The sequence below is a fragment of the Talpa europaea genome (assembly GCF_964194135.1).
Source record: "Talpa europaea genome assembly, chromosome: 14".
Taxonomy (NCBI): domain Eukaryota; kingdom Metazoa; phylum Chordata; class Mammalia; order Eulipotyphla; family Talpidae; genus Talpa; species Talpa europaea.
The window spans coordinates 18,479,753-18,498,758 of NC_140082.1; the positions used below are offsets into that span (position 1 = coordinate 18,479,753).

Here is a 19,006-nt window from a genome sequence, read left to right on the forward strand (position 1 = left end):
GCCCCTGGTCCCACAAATCCTCCCTCCCCACACTGCAGGGTCCCCAGGGGATTAGTCTACAGAGGTGAGGGGTGGTGCCATGCCCAGAGCTGCTAGAGAACAAAATGAGAGCCAGTTTACTGAGGGGGGGAGCCTGGTCTGCAACCCAGAAGGGTCTTTGCAGATTATTCAAGGACCAATTAACTAGAAATTATTCTGAAATCGTCCCTGGGTCTACCCCGTGGCCAAATCATTGGAATCTTCTTTCTCCTTAGGTACAAGGTCTCCAAGCATCTACCAGCAAAAAGGGGACAGAAATGAGTAAGTTTTCTGTAGTAGATTTTGCATGGTGTCAAGCAAATAATAATTTGCAGTTTAGGGGGTCAGTGGGTAACACGGAGTTGATGGATATTAAACATAAAACACACGCGGTCCTCCGACCTGTCAGTCACTCGCCATTCATCATGTAGGTGCCTGCTGTGTGCCTGATCCTCCCTCAAGAAGGTTGAAGTTCAGGGCTAGAAAGCCATACCCACATGCCTGTGGCTGTCAGATTCAAGGATCCTTAAACCCCCCACATCACCTATCTGTGGAGAGCCAAGAGCAGCCTCTAATTCCCCTGTGCTTTTCATTGTAATCAAAAGGAGGTGTTCATTGTAAGTCTTTGTATGAGAATGAGCTCACACTCAGGGAATGGGGAGACCTGTGATAAGCTCTTGGCACTACCATCTTCTTGAGGCCCCTCATCAGGCCTTACGAGGAGAGGTTTTTGTTATACCCTTTCCACAGAACAGGAAACTGAGGCATTGAGTGGTGAAGTGATTTGCATCAGATCATAACAGATAAAACACAGAGGGAGTCCAGTCCTGGCAATCCAGCTCTCTCAGCCTGGCTTATTCACTATCTCTCACAATCGCCCACACCCAGCCTCTGGCGAGCAGCCGCAGCAGTGCCCTAGACTAGGAAACAGGCTCAGCAGGGGGAGCGAGGTGGTCAGGGCAGACCCAAGGCCAGATATGACCTGTACCCCAGCCACCCCTGCAAGGCCATGGTCAAAAGAAACCCAGGTGGACCCCCAGCAGAAGAGAAACCCCATCTCCTATAACCTGAGTGACTAAAAGAAAAAAAATATTAGTGGCTGGTGAGCTGTTGTCTAAGAGATGAGGCCAAGGCTCAGCCTCCGGTGCCCGCCCCCCCAGAGACAGGGGCAGTTATGGGCTTTCATGAGATCTAGAAGGGCCTTCAAAGACCCTAGTGATCCCCCACCAAGAGGAAAAAAAGCACAGCGATGCTTGAAGAGATTCTTTGGTCTGGCGCTCACTTTTGGATGGAGTCCAAACCTCTAACATGATTCCGATGGCCCAGCTGCATGACCTGACCCCGCCCTGTGCCAATCCACACACGTGTGATCCTCCAGCCACAGAAGCATCATGCCAATCCCCGTGGGCACCACACACGTCCCTGCTCTGTGTGCTGCTGGGTGCCTCTACCTGGGCTGCCTCCCACCTCGCCCCCTGGCTAGCTCTTGCTCATCCTTCAAGACCCTCCTCAGAGACCTCATCTCCGACCTAGGTGGACCCTCCTCTTCTCTTGCAGCCTATTCAGAGTCTGTCAGATCTGGATTCAAGTCCCAGGTCTGCCACTCTCTGGACTTCACTTTCTCTATCTAGAATGTGGGAGTAATAACATCTTCCTAACAGTGTGATTGGAGGGTGAAATTAGATAATGCAATTAAAGGATTTATCCCAGCATCTGGCACAGACATGTTGCCCATTAAAGGTTGCTTTAATTATTAAATCCAATATTAGTCCATTCAATTAGCATCGAAAGCTCTGAGGGGTGTAGAGATAGCTAGGCTACGTTGTAATCTTTGAAGAACTGTTTCTTGGGACAGGGTAAAAAGAATTCAAGTGTATGTCTGTAGTCATGGTGCGTGCAAAGCCTTGCTCTGTACACTGTGATGATGACACACACCTCTTCGCCACAGCCCCCAGGAAGCAAGCCTGACCATTGCAGTCACCAATTTATGGATGATGACACAGGCTTAGAGCCTTCAAGAATTTGTCCATAATTCTATCTCAAAAAGGGCCTGTAAACCCCCATTCTGTCTCCTCCCCCAGTATACCAGACACAGCAGGCAGCTCATCATGCCATAACCCCTTACTCTGTGCAGTCCCCAGCCTATGCACTTGTGTTGCAAGGTAAGTAGAGAAAGAGCTATGGTGCTGGTTTTTATATGGGGAAATTGAGGCACACAGAAAGGCCATTCCTGTGGTGCTCTCCTCTGTGGAGCTTCATCCCACTGTGATCACCCATGAATTCGCCCACATGATGGCCATAGAGCCTCTGCCACTGTCCCCCCAAAGGAGATCCTCCTCCAGTGAGACCCTAACATCCCAGTCAGAAAGGAAGCAAGAAAGCCTTAAGGAGGGGATTAGGAGGCTTCCCAGTCCATTCCCTTCAGGCACAGAGCTTGGAACAAGCAGTCAAGAGTGTGATGGGACCTCAGGACCCTTCCCTCCTGAGATAAAGTGCCAGGCACCCTCGGGGTCATCAGGACCGAACTCCCTCAGTTTTGCAAACGGACCTTTGGACCCAAATCTTCAGTCCCACTGAAGCCCGGTGGATTCTCTCTGCAAGACCTCACCAAAAAATAAAACAGCTCAGGCTAACAAGGCCTGCTATCCAGAGTGCAAGTGCCTCAGCCTTTTGCAAAAAATAAGATCTTGGGGAAAATCTAGAATATAGTTTGGATTGGGGAGAAAGCACCTCCAGGAGCTCCACAGCCTTCCTATACATCCCACAAAAAGACTGCCTGCTTGCTTGTGAAAATAAAAAACCCCACTTTACATCACGGCAGATTTTGCACGCTTGAAGAATATTTATAGCCAGCTTCTTGGAGGTTCCTCATATCCTCTTCTGCTCCTTTGCAAATGAAGCACTTAAATCATTTTGCAATAATGTTGTCTTTTTAATAAGCCTAGTCAAATGGAGTTTTCACTGATGAGGCACAACATGTTTCAGTGATGTTTTTATCAATTGTTTCTTCCCCTACTGAGACAAGGGGGTAGGGTGGGTAGGGTGCAGGCGCCATGAACCTGGCTGGGGTGTCTTCATGCTTCCTGCTCTGAAGGGGTACTGCTCCTGACTGTTAATAGAAACTCCTTTTTATGGAAGTAGAACCACATCTGCCTTGGAACCTAATGGTTCACAAGTGTGGTCCTCAGACCAGCAGTATCCTGAGAACTTCTGAGAAAAAAAAAGAATCTCCGGGGCCAGCCAATCTACTGACCTGGAGTCCAGCCATCTGTATTCACACACACAACCTCCAGGGGATTCTAATGCGCTTTCAAGGTTGGGGCCCGCTACTCTGACACAGCAGGATCCCCTACATCAGGTTGCCTGGGGGCTTGGTAAGTAGCGGTGGGGACTCTCCCCCAAGACTCGGTCCTGGATGCAATGCTTGGTTGATGGGACTAGAGGAGCCACAGGGGTCACAGCATCCCCAAGTGATTCTGATGCTATTTAAAGTGTAAAAGCAACCAATAAAAATTAATAGCAACTAGGCGGGGCGGGGGGCGTGTTAAAGGGTAGCGCCCTTTCTTTAAACTAAGTCTTGCTTGGGCCCCAATATGCTACATTTCACCAAATCTAAGCCCCTGTTGATGAAAAGATGCACCATTATAGGATGTATAAAAAGAAAGTGCTGCCAATTTTTAGGGTGTGATGCATCCCAATTTCAGAGATATAAATAGGTGGAAAGCCTTGTGTATCAGAGAAGTGATAATTACAGAATGAAACACCAAAAAGTGCATCTACAGCAACCTATGGAAATTGGGGAATTCTGCAGCCCTTTCACCTCTTTCTCATCCTTTGGCAGCTCTGAAGAGATGATAGACTTAATCAAATACAACTTCAAATTTCTGCAATCATAAAAAGCAAGCTGCAGAGTGGAAGAAAAGATCTGTCCTGCATATGTCCAACAACCAAACTATCTGCAGGAGCTAAAAACTTATTACAAATCAATAAGAAAAGCAACAGAAAAGGGCCTCCCTGGTGACCTAGGTGTTAAGTCTCAGCACTATCACCACTATGGCCTGAATTTGCACCCCAGCCAGGAAGCTAACCACATACGGCGCAGCAGACCTCTCCTGTCTCACCCGCTGCTTCCCTTAGCAGTATGTTTCAGTAAATCTGCCTGCATCGCTCTCCACTCTGTCTCTGGTGAATTCTCTCATCCCCCACACCAGTTCTTCTGTGAAAAAAATAAAAATAAAATAGAAAAGACCTGGAAGACCACTTTACCAAAGAGGATAGCCAGACAGCCAAAAACCTGTGATAAGGTGCAAATTGAAATCACACCTGTCCCTACTACCAAAATTACTAAATAAGAAACAGACCATACCAGGCCTCCCCTGGTGGCGCAGCAGTTGAGCGCCACACTGTGAAGCTGTCCACAGCCTCTGCAGTGCTGGTTCGATCCCTGCCGGCTGGCGAAGGTCCCACATGGTGCACAGACCTCTCCTGCCACGCCCGCTGCTCCCCTCAGTGGTGTATTTCGTCAGACTGCCTGTTCTGTTCCCCGCTCTGTCTCTGGTGAATCCTCTCACCCTCCTACGCATCTGGCCTGTACCCCAGTTCTTGTATAAATAAATAAAAAAAATCTTAGGCTGAGGATGGCTAAAGCCAAAGACTGAGGTGGAGCCCCCTGGAGGGGGTTGCTGGTGAGGATAGCCCCAGGGATAACACTAAAAAGTATCGCATTTTGGGGTAGGGAGATGGATAAGTAATGTAAGGGACTGCAGAAGGGGGAGTGGATTCATTCAGCCTCCAGAATTCAGTGTTTCCAGATTTTCAGCATTTGGGGTCAGTGGATTCCAGGCCCCAGGGCGCTGGTCTACCAGAAGGCTGTTGTGGGCCTCTGAATGTGGAGGTCTCCAGCAGCCACCTCAGAGAGGAAAGTTTGGAGGCTTTGCAAGTGGCCAAGCAACTGAAACTGTTCCCAGTTTTGTTGCTGTTACAGCCTGGCAGAGAAGCTGGGAGCTGCGCTGAGCTGTGTGAGTGTGGCCATTTGTTGGGTCGTTGAGCTGCTGAAGCTGCTGTTTTGAGTGTTGCTAGTCTGTTGCGCTGGGGCATCCAGGCATCTCCAGGAGTGTCTCCTGTAGCATCTTCTGCTGTCTTCATGAGTTGGAACCTGGCCCAGAGTCTGGCTGCTGCGTGCTCCAGGTCAGCAGAGGCAGAAAGATGCCATCTTGGACACATGGCCTATTGTTCTGGAGAGGAGCTGTGCATCTTCTGTAGCAGGAAGATACCATCTTAGCTGCTTTTGTTCAGGCCTTGGCCAGTTTTAGTGCCCCTTGCTGACCTATATCAGAGCCACTGCCGTGGAATATAAACTGATACACTCTAGCTAACTGTTCAGAATTATCTACTAAAACAGAACACAGAGATAACTTCATATCCAACAACTTCATCCCAAGGTATATTCCTAACAGGAATATCACTATGCACCCAGACACATGTCAGAATGTTCTCAGCAGGCTTACTCACGGTAGTTCAAACTATGAACAAACCAATATCCACTTGGGTTAATGTACAGTAAGCAAGAATGTCACCAACCCAAATGAAAGAAACCACGTGTGTACACAGACTTGACTGTATTTAAGGCAAGTTCAAGCATTTCCAAAACCCTAGTCTATGGTGTTAGGAGTTGGGACAGGGGAGGTGGTTCAATAAATGCTATGAGGGAAAGCAGGGGGCCTGTGGAAGCACATAATGGGGGCCAAATCCAGCTTTAGAACATCAAGGAAGGCTTCCTGGAGGAAGTACCACCTGAATTGAATGAAAAAGGACGACCAGGTGAAGGGGGTGGAGGGAAGTGTTTCAGGCACAGGGCGCAGTGCATGTAATAGCTATCCTGGAAATATGAGTCTGAGGCCAATGATAAATTTCTATTTCCTAATGCTTTCCCTAATTTTGCATACTCTTTAACAGTTATTCCTTATGATTTGATTTTCTTAGCTTCAATTTTTCATCTCACCTTTTTCAAGACCCCGAACATGTCTTTGTAACTACGTGTCACACAAAGACTCAAAGAGCATGAACAGAATATTCTGTAGATGCCAACACTTATTTGTTTGGTTCAGGTCTCAGAAGCCTGGTTCCCTTCCTTCCTTCTGATGTCCCATAAGCTGTGGCTCTATATGCTAAAGATGTTCACCTCTTCCCACCTTCCAAGTCTCCCACTGCAGCGAACACATCGCAAACCCTCAAGTTCGACCTGACAGTTGGTGATGAATTACTATATCAAATGTCAGCTCAGTGGGAAGGAATTCCTACAGGGAAGTCACCTACATTTCCAACCAACCCACAGCTCTCCAATTTTTCACTTCTGCTTCTCTGCTCGCTGCCACTTCCAGCAAGAGAGGTCAGGCTGCTTGTTCTCCAGAGCCTCAGATGAGAACGTGAGGCATGTGTGTGTGTATTTCCTCGCCTCCTTCCAGTCTTGTCCAGAAGAGAGGACTGGCACAAGGTGCAGCACCTCCACCCAGATTCTCCTAACTCCGTGCAGATGTGACTGTTCCTTCCAGGAGATCCTGCCCCTTCCTGGTCCTGGGAGTGGGCATGGAGTAAGCAGACTGAGAGCCCATGGTGGGGAGAGTGGACACCATCCCAGTGGGAGAAGAGATGGAAGAGATACAGCCCTCCCCCCAAACTTCATTCTGCATACCCATGTGAGCCAGTAGCCTCCTTAGGCTATCAGCATAGGAAGAAGGATGTGTTCTACTGGTTTGTTCATGAATCTAATTAAAGTCACATTATCCATCAACCAAACCAAGAGATGTCATTAGTAATAATAAGCCATAGTCTCTTGGGTGTAGAAAGCCCTGGACTGACAAATAATTACTCTGTGTTGCCCCAGGACCTTTGCACTTGTCATTGCTACTCTTCTCCCAGATCTTCCCATAGATGACTACATCAAATAATTCATATCTAAAATCAAATATCTCAACCCAGGGAAGCCCACCTCAACCATGTAGGCAAAAATGGCCATGCAGTCTGTCAGGGACTTGACTTGTCTCTGGCTATAACTGAGGTGCCTTGTTGAATGTGTGACACATGGGAGGTGCTCACACATATTTGTTGAATGAGTGAATAAATTTAGTCCTGGAAGGTACCCAGGACTTCAAGGAAAAGACTTCAGTTAAGACTAAGTATGAGGGCCCTCCCTGGTGGTACAAGGGGTTAAGTCTCAGCACTATGAAGAAATCTGCAGCCACTGCATCATGAGTTCAATCCCCAGGCAGGGAGCTAACCCACATGGCACAGCAGACCTCTACTGTCTTACCTGCTGCTCCCCTCAGCAGTGTATTTCAGTCAATCCACCTGTTCTGCTCCCCACTCTGTCTCTGGTGAATCCTCTCACCTTCCCTGCACCTTTTACCTACACCCCAGGTCTTGTATGCATAAATAAATATAAATCTTTAAAAAAAAAAGACTAAGGATGAGGTGAGAAAACCACTCACTAAGGATGGTAAACTTAAGGGGGCACCCCGAAACTCAGAAATAAAGATAAATAAAATTTGCACATTATATTTAAGAATGTCAAAATGAATGCCAAAAATCCATGATGAATAAAATAACAAATTTTTAAATAAAAACAGGATCCCACCATAATTCATTTGCCTTACCCCAGTCCTGGTCCATAAATTTTAAATTTATTTAAAATTTTGATATTTTATTCATCATAAATTTTTGGCATGAATTTACATTTCAAAACCTATTGCATTAAAATAGTGTCTATCTTGCTGAATTTTTTGACACTATAACAAAGGCATCTCCAAAAAAGGGGGGCACCATGTCCCCTGCCCCCATTTACATGCAGTGGCCTTGGAAGAGCCACTGGGAACTAGGGAGCAGAGAGCAGGTGGAGCTGAGTGGCCAGGTGAAGCCAGACAACACAGAGGCAGGTGGGCTCTGGAGCACACAGAGGAAACGTGGAGATAGGCGCGCTTGCTTCTCGGCTTTGGACTTGCACCAGGACTTGGGGACATAAAAGGAGACACGTGGAGGAGAGACACGTAGAGACACTTGGAAGAGACACATGGGAAGGCTGACAATGGCGGCTGCTATCTTGAGCTGTATTTTGATTTTGCTCTTTTGTCCCAGACTTGCCTGGCCCCTTTCACCCCCTCCCGATGGTTCCCCACCAGAGGGTACCTTAGACGTGCAACAAGATTGCAGGTTTCAGTGGCCTGCTTTGGGCTGATCCTGGCTAGTTAGGTGTTTACCCACAAGGTGTTTACTGAAAGGGTAATTTAGGATGTTTTACTGGGAAACTATTAATCTTTCTCTTATCTTTCCATGCACACTAATCCTATTAAAGTTCTTTTGCACTTAGTATGCTTTGTCTTTGTGTGCACAGATGGCCAGGCCCCGTTTTGAAGCATGCAAGTTCAGGTCCCTGAGATACCCCTAAGTCTGCACACTAACAATACCCTGTTAAATTTTGTGCTCCAGACGAGTGCCTCCGCCTCCTTAGCCCCAGCAGACTAAGTGGAACAGCATGTTCTGAGCAGCTTTGCTTGGTCTACCCACAGTGCACTGACGAGCGAAATAATTTGTTTATGAATCTGTCTTTGTAGTAGTCGCCTCGGGGCAGGACTGTCTGGCTCATGTCCTCAGACACAGCCCATGGACTCAACACATAACTAAGGAAAGAAAACATCGGCAAGACCATCACATCCCTCTCCCCCAAGCACCCCCTCCAATCCTGAGTCCCTTTCTATGCCCTGGGAGATAAGAATGACACTGAAGTTGGTGTTATCCCCATGAATATCTTCACATCGTAACTATGTAGCCATATGTCCCCATTAATGCGCAGCATTTAAAAAAGGGAAGATGTCATATTTTAGGTTTTCTTTTGTAACTTCATCATTATCCTCCAGCATTATATTTTCCAGGGCAACCCATGCTCATAGATGCATCTCTAGGAAATTTTTCCTATAAAGAGTCAGATAATACATATTTTTAATCTTTGAAGGTCATACAGCCCATGTGACAACTACTCAATTCTGCCATCACGGCATGGAAGCAGACAGAACCAAACAGAAAGGAATGGGCATCATGCCAACAGGCATCATGCCAATAAAACTGTAAGAAACAGGCTGAGGGGCCTCCCTGTTGGTGCAAGGGGTTAAGCACCGCGCTATGAAGCAATCGGCAGCCTCTCCAGCACGAGTTCAATCCCTGGCCAAAAAGCAACCCACATGGCACAGCAGACCTCTCCTGTCTCGCCCGCTGCTCCCCTCGGCAGTGTGTTTCAGTAGATCTGCCTGTTCGGCTCCCCACGCTGTCTCTGATGAATCCTCTCAACCCCCGCATCCCTGGCCTGTACCCGAGCTCTTGTATGCATAAATAAATAAATCTTTAAAAAAAAAAAATAAAGGCTGGAACATAAATTGGGCCCAAGGGCCATAGTTGGCCTACTCTTCATTCATGTTCACTTTCCGTAACTCAATTTTTAATATAATAAAATGTGCACATCCAGTCCCTCAATGGAGTCCCACTTGGGTGTTTACATTCTTCAGCTTGACAAGCACTGCTGTGCGGGAGGTCTTTCCATAGAGGCACGGGGGAGAGTCACTGGCAGAGCAGCGCAGGGATGGGCAGCCTCAGCCTCCTTGTGCTGAGACCCATTCTCACATCCGTCGGCAGCATGTGCGTTCCTGCCGCTGCACATCAATGGCCAACTCTTGGCTACACCAGACTTTTTGATTTTGCTGATCACAAGTGTAAAGCGGTACCTAGTGTGGGGTAATCTGCATTTCTGACTGCTACTTAGGCTGAGCAGATTTCCACATGTCTATATGTTAGTTGGAATTCCTGAACATTTGAACCCTTAGCCCAGAGTACCCTCTTAGGTATGGCCGTTCCTATTTTTTTGCTCTTTATTTTTTTTTCTAATGGAGTGATTGCCTTCTTGCAATTGATTTAAGGAAATTCTTGACATGTTCTGAGCATTTTTGGCCCATTAATTTTGTTTTGAATTTATCTACACGTATGTGGTGTTACCGTCATTTTATAGCATGATAAACAGAAGTTGATTACTTTAATACTGTCCATTTGTTTGTTTTTATTTCTTATCTTTGTGATTTATTTAAGAGTCTTCCCTTTGGAGCCAGAGAATATGGGTTTGATCTCAGTTCTATACTTGCTGGTTATGTGATGCCGGGAAGATGTCTGATACCCCAGAGCCTCAGTTTCTTCCCTTGTAGAGTAGGGGCAATAGCACATGCACCTCCCAGGGTACTTTTGAGGAGGTCTGTAAAGCTCAGAGCACAGCACCAGGCCAGTACCACCCTCCTGGGCACAGACTCCACCCCATACAGGGAACCCACCCAGGAGGGCTGAGATACCTTGCTCTCCAGCAAGTCTGCGTTCTGCCGGAGCTCATTCCTTGACTTCTCTGATTTTTCTAGTTTCTTTCTCAATGTTGTAAGCTCCTCCTACAAAAAGAAAGACCTTACCAAAAGCCACTTAGGACCAGAGGTATTGGTTCTGCATGTGTTAAAAGGGGCTGGGTGAGGGAATAGGCGACTCAGCCTGCCTATCTGATGCCCAGATGCTAAAGTTCCTACAAGGGATTTTTCTTTCACCATTTCAGAATACCAACATCTCTGCTCATGCACATCTGGCCACACCAGCGCAGGTATGAATGCAAATCCTTGGAACAGGACCGCTTGCTGAACCTGAGACTGGGCATGCTCTCTTTCCTCCTGGAGTACACTTAGTGCCAGCAGCTCAATGCTATCTTACAATACCATTAGGATCCATTTCAGCACCCATCCACAGCAGGCTGGTGCAGAACTATGGGACACCATGGTAAGTGGCCGTGGAGAGAGAACAAGGAAGATTTCCATAAAAATGGATGCAGCATAACTCTCAAAATACAATTTTTAGTGAAAAATGAAAGTTGCAGAAGACTACATGTAGTATGCTACCATTTGTGTAAGAAAGAAAGGAACTGTGTGTATACTTGCTAATTTTTTCAAAAGAAACAACAGGCAGGAGGGCCTCCCCTGGTGGCGCAGCAGTTGAGCACTGGGTTTCGAGGCTGCCCGCAGCCTCTGCAGCACCAGTTCGATTCCCGCCCACCGGCGAGGGTCCCACAAAAAAAAAAAAAAAAAAAAAAAAAAACAACAGGCAGGATAGACCAGGAGTCAATCGAAACTGGAGGGAAATAACCTGACTACAGCAGCTGTCGCCAGAGTAGAAGGGAGAGTAGTAGGAGTGTTGTCTGAGAGGTAGGGAGAGAAAGGACTCAATGATTTCGCCACTTAACCAGCACCCACGAGCCCAGAAAGGAGCTGGGCACAGGACAAAGACTGCTCTCTGTTGATGGGGACAGAGAGATGGCATCTGGAAGGGGCATGAGGGCGTGCTAGGGTGGGGTTGGGGGTGTGAAACACTCCTAGATCAAGAAGTTTCAGGGGTGGAGACACTGGGTCTGGAGGCAAACATAAGGTGGGGGTGGGGGAGGGAGCAGCCACTTGGCTGCCATCTGGACCAACCTCCTTGGCACGGAGCTGCTCATCCCCAGTGGTGGCACTCAGCAGGGGCCGGAGGGAACCAAGGAGCTGCCACCACGGCCAGTCCTTGACCGCTAGGAACACAGCCATGTTCTTCTGGATGCACTGGGTGGCCAGTCGGCGAATCTGCAGGGGAGGGAGAGTGGAGACTTGAAGGTCCTTCCCAAAACCGGTGGAGGTAAAGGAAGAAAAGAGGCAGAGGGTGGTGAAGGGGGTAGAGGAAATGGGTTTCTGTCCTAGTGGAGGGATTAGGTAACTGAAAATAAAGAGCTGTCCTTCATGGAGTCAGGCTCTCAGCACCAGGCATCGGGCATATGACATGATCGTGCATGACATAACAATGATAATAGAGCAAGGAGTAAAAAATATGGCAGAATGGGTCACAGCATATACGGTTAGGTTCAAGTCACTGTGCAAGGCCAAAACCACCTGTGCAAATCCCGGAAACTGCTGACAAGAGGTGATGGCCTTGATCATTATGTTAGCTGATATTTAGGGGATAAATACCACTTCAAGTGTATTTAAATTCCATGCTTCTCAAACTTGAGTGTGCATCAGAATCTCCTGGAGGGCTTGTCAAAACACAGATGGCTGGGCTCCACCACCCAGGCTCAGATTCAGTGAGTCTGGGGTGGGGCCAAGAATAACCTGCTAACCAATCCCCAGGTTATGAGGGTGCTGTTGGTCCGAGGACCACACTGCCCCAATTCACCCACCTTATTTATCTTAGGTAGAAATCATGCTGAGGAGACCCTGTCCCCTCAACACCATCACAAAGGCCAGCACACTTGCTGGTATGGCACTTCCTGCATGCCAGGCACTGCCCTGAGTATCTTATACACTTTGGCTCAGTTCTCAAATCAGCCTTGTGAAGTAGGTGTTATCAGTACAGCCACTTCACTGATGGGAACACCACGGGACAGAAAGGCAAAGCCATGTGTCCCATGTCACACAGCTTCTCAGTGACAGAGTTGGGACAGAAGCCCTGAGTCTGGCAGCAGACAGCACTCAGGCTTTCAGCGTCTTTTGCAAATCATCCCAGGCCTAAGTGCTTAAGTGCAGTGGGCCATTGGGGTTGCTGAAATTATTAGAATGATTCATGCTCTTGCCATATGCTAACTTTGCCAAGTACATATATTTGAATGCACAAGTTCACATGTACTAGAGGCACATGTAATAAGACTGTCTGTTATCAGTAAGACTTAATAACAGTATTAACATCATAGCAGGTAGCATTTATTGAGCTATTACTATGTGCCATGTACTGTAGTGTGTGTACATTAGCTCATCTTACCTTCAGCCAGCTGCTAAGCAGGAGGGTGGGATTTGGACATTGTCTCCAAGCCCTGTTGCCTTCCCAACACTGTGCAGACTCAAAGGACACTCAGCCTCTGAGATTTCTAAAGATGGTGGCCCAGGGTGGTTCATTACTCTACACTCTGAACTTGTCCTTTGATCCCAAAGCTCTCAGGACTGAGGCCTGCACATGCCCTGTCTGGTGACCCCTGAAAGTCAAGTTCTCCAGAGAATGTATAGGCTGACAACATGGACCAACCCAGAGGGCCTGGACAACCTTGTGGCTGTCTAGGTAGTGGGCATCGTGGGTGACTTGTTGTCCACGTCCAAAAAACAGTCATGATTTCTTGCATAGTGTTGCTTAAAATCTCACTGCTCAGGGTGGGTCTGTGAGGTAGCAGCACTTGCATCCTCATGGGAGACAGGCAGACCCTGTGCTCACTCCAGATTCACTGGATTTGACTCTGCACAGTAACAGTATCGCACTGGGGATTCGCGCACAAGTGAGTGTGAGAAGCTTGGGACTGCAGCCCCTCATGCCAGGACCTCCTGCCTCTGCCGGGTTCTGCAGGCACATGGGCCTCCATACCTTCAGCTTCTTGAACTCCTGGCGAGACAGAAAGCCCTTGCAGGCCGCCTGGAAGAAAATGATGCTGTGAGACGCCAGCTTCTCTCTCTGCTTCTCAAGTCTGGAGACCACTCCCGCTTTGAGGAACACCTGCAAGGAGAGAAAGCTGAAGGTGACTTCCACGAAGGTGAATCACTATCTGTGATAGGAGCAATGGCCACTCAGGGCCTAGTTCTCTTGAATCCACTGAAATATCTGCCCACAGCTGCCCTTCACTAAGGGTCGAAAGTGTCTCACGATGGCTCCTCTTTCCCTTTTTCTAGGGTCCATGCACCAGCAGAATCAGCACCATATGGAGGCTTGGTAGAAATGCAATACTGTGTCCCCCCACAGTATTCTGCTAAATCAGAACCGACATTTTAATATGATCCCAGGAACCTCAGGCACACATCAGTTTGAGAATGACTGCTAGACACACCTGCTGAAATGTCTCTCTGTGTCAGAGAGGGTGGCAAAGACAGGTTCCCTGGCCTTGCCCCAGAGAGGTCAGATCTGTGGGTTTGGTCTTGGGCCTGGGGACATGCATTCTTTGGAAAGAGTCACTGACAATCTGAGAGAAAGGGGACCTGGAAAACACCTCAGTCCTGCCTTAAAGGAAGGGCAGAGAATGTGACAAAGGAGTGGATGGGGCCAGGCTTGTGCCTCCCAGAGAGGGTGCTGAAGCATGTAGCAGGAAACAATGTGTGGTCCACAGTTTCCAGGCTGTGGCTCATCAATAATGGATGAAGGGCTCTGCAGCAAAGTGATCAATGCCTCCTTGGCACCCCGCAGGGCTGCCTTCGAATCAACTGCAGGGAAAGGATTTTCCAAGCGAGCCTGACACTTTGGGGCCAGGTCTGCTCCAGCCGCTAGTAGGACAATTTGGTGCAGCATTTTCTCACCTCATCTAAGGAAAGATACTTTAATGGTGGCATCTGAGCACTGACAGGAGGTGGGTGACTTTTCAGATGTCCCCGATGCTGCTGATTTCTATCCACAGTCCTGAGAATTTCTTTTCCAGATGTGGCTTATGGCCCCAAAGATGTTGGGTTTCTCTGGAACACATGACAGCTGTATCATAGTGATATCATCAAGTCATATCAATTAAGGTGCAACATTTTTGGGAGACTTTACTGTGTTTTAGTTATTTGATAGGCAGGCAAATCAATAGACAAGTATAAGTCTATATGGTACTCATTGTGATCCCATTTATGGAGGGAAATGTACAGTTAAAAAGGGCATTTCCCCCATGATCCTCCACTAGCAAGTGGCAGTAGTAGGATTTACTTCCCTCCATCTGACTCCAGACAAGAAGACAATTCTCACTGAACATCATTAACATCTGCATGACATCTGCATTTTTCGAAGACTTTTCTCCCATGTCTCATACTAATACTCAAGGTAACCCTCCAGGGAATCAAGTAGCTCAGGGAGGTCATGTATTGGACTCAAGGTCATGTTGTTGATGACTAGCAAAGCTAAAACTTAAATCCAAAGTCTAGTTCATTCTCTGCACCTGTTCTCACTGTCAACACAGGCTTCGTTTTCTCATTCATTAGGACCCAGCACACCTGAAATTTGAGGCTGAATTGCAATCCGATTCCAGGTCGAACAAAGGATGTCAATCGATTCTCCATCCTCCTAAATCTATTTTCTGTAATGGCAATCCGCGCCCCCCAGTCCCACAGTAAACCCTTTCTCAATGGGAAAATGAAAATTAGCACACCCAATCGGTGCTAACTCGGTTTTGCAACCCTCCATTGCTTTAGAGAACACTTCCTAACTGCCAGGGCCACCAAGACAATTAGCCTCATTGAAATAAAGACACGATTGACTCATTACCTATCAGATTGCCTCAATAATGACTGTATTAATTTCACAAGCTAGTGAGTCCCAAAAGCTGCTATTAAAAAAAAGAAATCAATGATCAAAGTGATGACAGCACTAGTTCGTATATTACAAAAGGCGGCGGGTGCTGCCAAAACCACTATTGATTAAGTATGAAGCTTTCATTAAAAAGATAATTGGAAACGACCATACACAGAATGGGAATAAGTCATCGCCTCTGCAGAATCTTATCTTGATTTTTTTTTCTCCTTTTAAGAGCACATTGCCAACCAGAAGGCTAAGTGCATGTGGAATCCCACCTTTTTCATAAATGTCACGGCCCTGGGCACAGGCCTTGATAAGGCACCAGGGCTCAGAATCACAAAGAAAAATCTAAATTATTCGCCTTTCACAGGTCTAGCTGCTTATCAGGCCCAAACAGAGTATAACATCCAGACATCCCCATCTTTAAGGAATCTGCGGGGGCCACCATGATGCAAGCTGTTTTCCCTCTAAAAATGCTGAAGGCCAAGTTTTAAAAATCTGACAGGGCAATAGCTCCTATGTCTGGTACTGCTGAGAAATTAGCTCCTTGTAGTAATTTTCCAGACTAGAGGAGTTTAGCTCTTTAAGCATTAAAATGTTGTTCATTTGATAAGCATCTTGCCCCTGCTGACAAATGCATTCAATATGTCATGACAGCCAAACCCTGTTAAATGGAAATTGACTGATTCCCACAGCCAGCTTGGCATGATGTCCCACATCCATTTTACAGATGAGAGGTGTGAGGCTCAGAGAGGTAAAATCAGTCACTCCAGATTCAAACAGTTAGGAAGAGGAAGCCTGAATGTTCTCCACTTCATAGCTTCCCACATATTCAGTGCCCCATCCTGCAAGGCAGAAGAGTTGCATCTGCTCTGAAAGATCTCAGTCTACCATCTAGCTGGCTTACAGAAGGATATAGGGACCTTGACTTGCACTTGACAGTCTCCTAGTGAATACAATATTATTCAATAATGATGCTGTTTTATTATTGTGGTGATCTGGCTTACAGACTCCTTGCCCTCGCCACTGTGAAGGGAGTATACGTAGTGGCGAATCTTCTGTTCTTCCTTCTGCAGTAGCTGCTGGGCTCATTGGGACTGATTTTTGTACTCATGACATAGCTGAGTGACTAGACCAGGGCTCACACACTGGCACATGCACTAGAATCCCCTCGAGGATCTGGTATAATCCAGGCAACTGGGTCCTACCCCCAGTTTCTGATTCATTAGGTCTGGGGTCACACCTGAGAATCTGCATTTCTAGCAAGCTCTCAGGCGATAGTGATGCTGCTGATCCAGGGGCCACACTTTGAGAATGGCTGGTCAAGCAGGATGAAGTTCTTGGAGGTGAACAGTTCGACTGACTCAGGGCAATAAAGTCCTGTGTCAGAAGTGTGACACAGGAGCCCACAGTGTATTGAAATGAACCTGGGATTTGGATCAATACAGGTTTTCAGGGGCTGTACCTATGCCCCCAGGTACCTAAAGGACCTTGAAAGGGGGCTTACTTCCAGAGGGACAGCCTCCCCATCTGGAAGGAAGGGTTATTCTCATTATCTCTAAGGAGATTGTGAGAGAAAAGGAGCAACACATGGCATGGAGTTGCCCTTAGCACTCCACTCCATGGTGGAAACCCAGTAATCAACTGGTTTATTTCCTTTACTGAAATGGTCTGCAAGTTTTCGGTATCTGCCCACTCCCAGCAGGATCAGTCAATTGAGACCACAGCAGACTAACTGCTTCAACCTCACGCTTTAGCAGAAGCAGGAGGGGCATGGGGTGAGATGTTGTGCTACGGGGCAATATCTGGTGCGAGCGACTGTGAGCTCTCCAAGGAGAGAGAGGGATGAGGCAGGCTGCTGAGGACTGTAAGAAGCACCAATAGTGAAGAGTGGACTTCTGGGGACCGGGGCCCTTCTCCAGCTCCTCACATAGCACCTGCGCGAGGGAGGTGATGGACAAAGGTTTATTGTGTGACATAATTCAGTCAGCAGATAACTGAGGAGCCATGTGGAGTCATGTTTCTCTTGGCTATTCTCTCTTCACTTTGTGTTTCTAAACTTCATCTTTCTCCCCTGTCCACCACCTGGTCTTTGAGGTGACAATCTCTGTACCTCACTTCTCAAAATAGAATGCAATCCACGGAATATTTATTCCAGGAGATAGTTAACAGGCCTTCCACAATGATGAGGGATGGGAGTCCCCATGCCAGTTTAGAAAGGCCTAAATATTGTGTTTCCCTTCCTGAATATTTATAGGCTATCTGAGCATATGAAGGCTCTGTGGAATTTTCCCTAAACAAGTAAACATTTTTGGAAGAGCTTTTGGCTCAACAGCAGTTTGTAACAAGCTATTTCTCTCAACTCTAAAACAGTATGCCTTCCCTTCAAGCCCTCTCTTTTCAGTTACTGCTGCTAATCAGCTAGGACTAGAGTTGTGTTACAGTTGATTGCAAAGCAAAAGTTACAAGGCCTGAGGGAAGATGAGCGTTTCCTCCCAAATTTTATGGCGGCTCTTTCCAAGGCTCAGAAAAAAGGAGAGGCACATGGAAGTCCCAGCTGTTAACTCTTCCAGACCTCAGGGCCCCTGGGAGTGTAATAAATGTTATTTCCCAATGTTATTTCCTCCACATTGTAACATTTCATCCTCACAACCTTGTAACAGGGCAGAAAAATCATCAGCCTTGTTTTGGGCTTGGTGAAAAGGAGACACACAGAAGTAATGAACAATTGAGGTAGAACAAGAATCTCGTCTCTCAGAGTCCCTGCTGTGATTGGGCAGAATGTTCTAAGAAAGTTCTACTCACCTGACTGTGCCCCACAGCCACTGCTGCCTTCTCCAGATTTAGGGTCTGCAGGAGCTCCTCCACAGCCTGGGGAGAAGAGAGACATTAGAGGTGAAGACAGAGAAAGGCAGGAGACTCTCAAAGTGGGCAGTCAGGCTGGTAGGATGGGGGATGGCTGCATCGAGAGAGGAGGAGGGGCGAGCCCAAGCGTCTGTGAGCTGTGGTGCACGGAGCTCAACCTCACCCCAGTGAGTGGGGAAGGGCGGCACATATGGAGCCCCTACTGTGTGTCACCCGCTCTGCTAGGACGGTCACAGACACCATCTCCTTTCATTCCCATAGCCACCCTAGGGGGGTCCTCGTACTACCATGCCCATTTTATAGAGGAGAAAACCAAAGGCACAAAATGAGATGAAGAATGTGTCCACTGTGGGAAACTGTGCTGGCTCCGACCCGAGAGAAGTAAGAACAGGGACCTGATGGACACTGTGCACCTGGCACCCACGGTTGCATTATTGACCCAAAGCAGCCGAAAGGTAGAAGCAACCCCAGTGCCCAGCAATAGAAGAATGGCTAGGCACGTGCAGACACACTCAGCGGAATGTGTTCAGCTTCAAAAGGGGATGAAATTCTGAGACACGCTGCCACATGGTGAACGCTGCAGAATCAGCCGATGACAAAAGGATGTCAACTGTATGCTTCCATTTATTCAGGCACCTAATAGAGTCAAATTCATAGAGGCCGAAAATAGAAAGGGGGTGGCCAGGAACCAGGCAAAGGGGATGCAGAGTCAGTGTTTAATGGCTCAGAGCTTCCATTCTGCAAGGTACATAGCGCCGGAGACGGATGGTGAGAGCGTGGCCCAGCATCGCAGGTA

General features: G+C 47.5%; 1 protein-coding gene across 1 annotated transcript in view; it reads right to left on the bottom strand.

Moving 5' to 3' along the window:
• The window catches only part of MYO18B (myosin XVIIIB), a gene marked incomplete at both ends in the record, with an annotated part of 216,639 nt that overhangs the window by 114,537 nt on the left and 83,096 nt on the right, over positions 1–19,006 (bottom strand). Inside the window, 4 exons of the mRNA XM_084253221.1 lie at positions 10,398–10,487; positions 11,553–11,696; positions 13,456–13,584; positions 18,151–18,216. Coding sequence (XP_084109347.1) covers positions 10,398–10,487; positions 11,553–11,696; positions 13,456–13,584; positions 18,151–18,216 — 429 coding nt within the window. The remainder of the gene's footprint in view (positions 1–10,397; positions 10,488–11,552; positions 11,697–13,455; positions 13,585–18,150; positions 18,217–19,006) is intronic.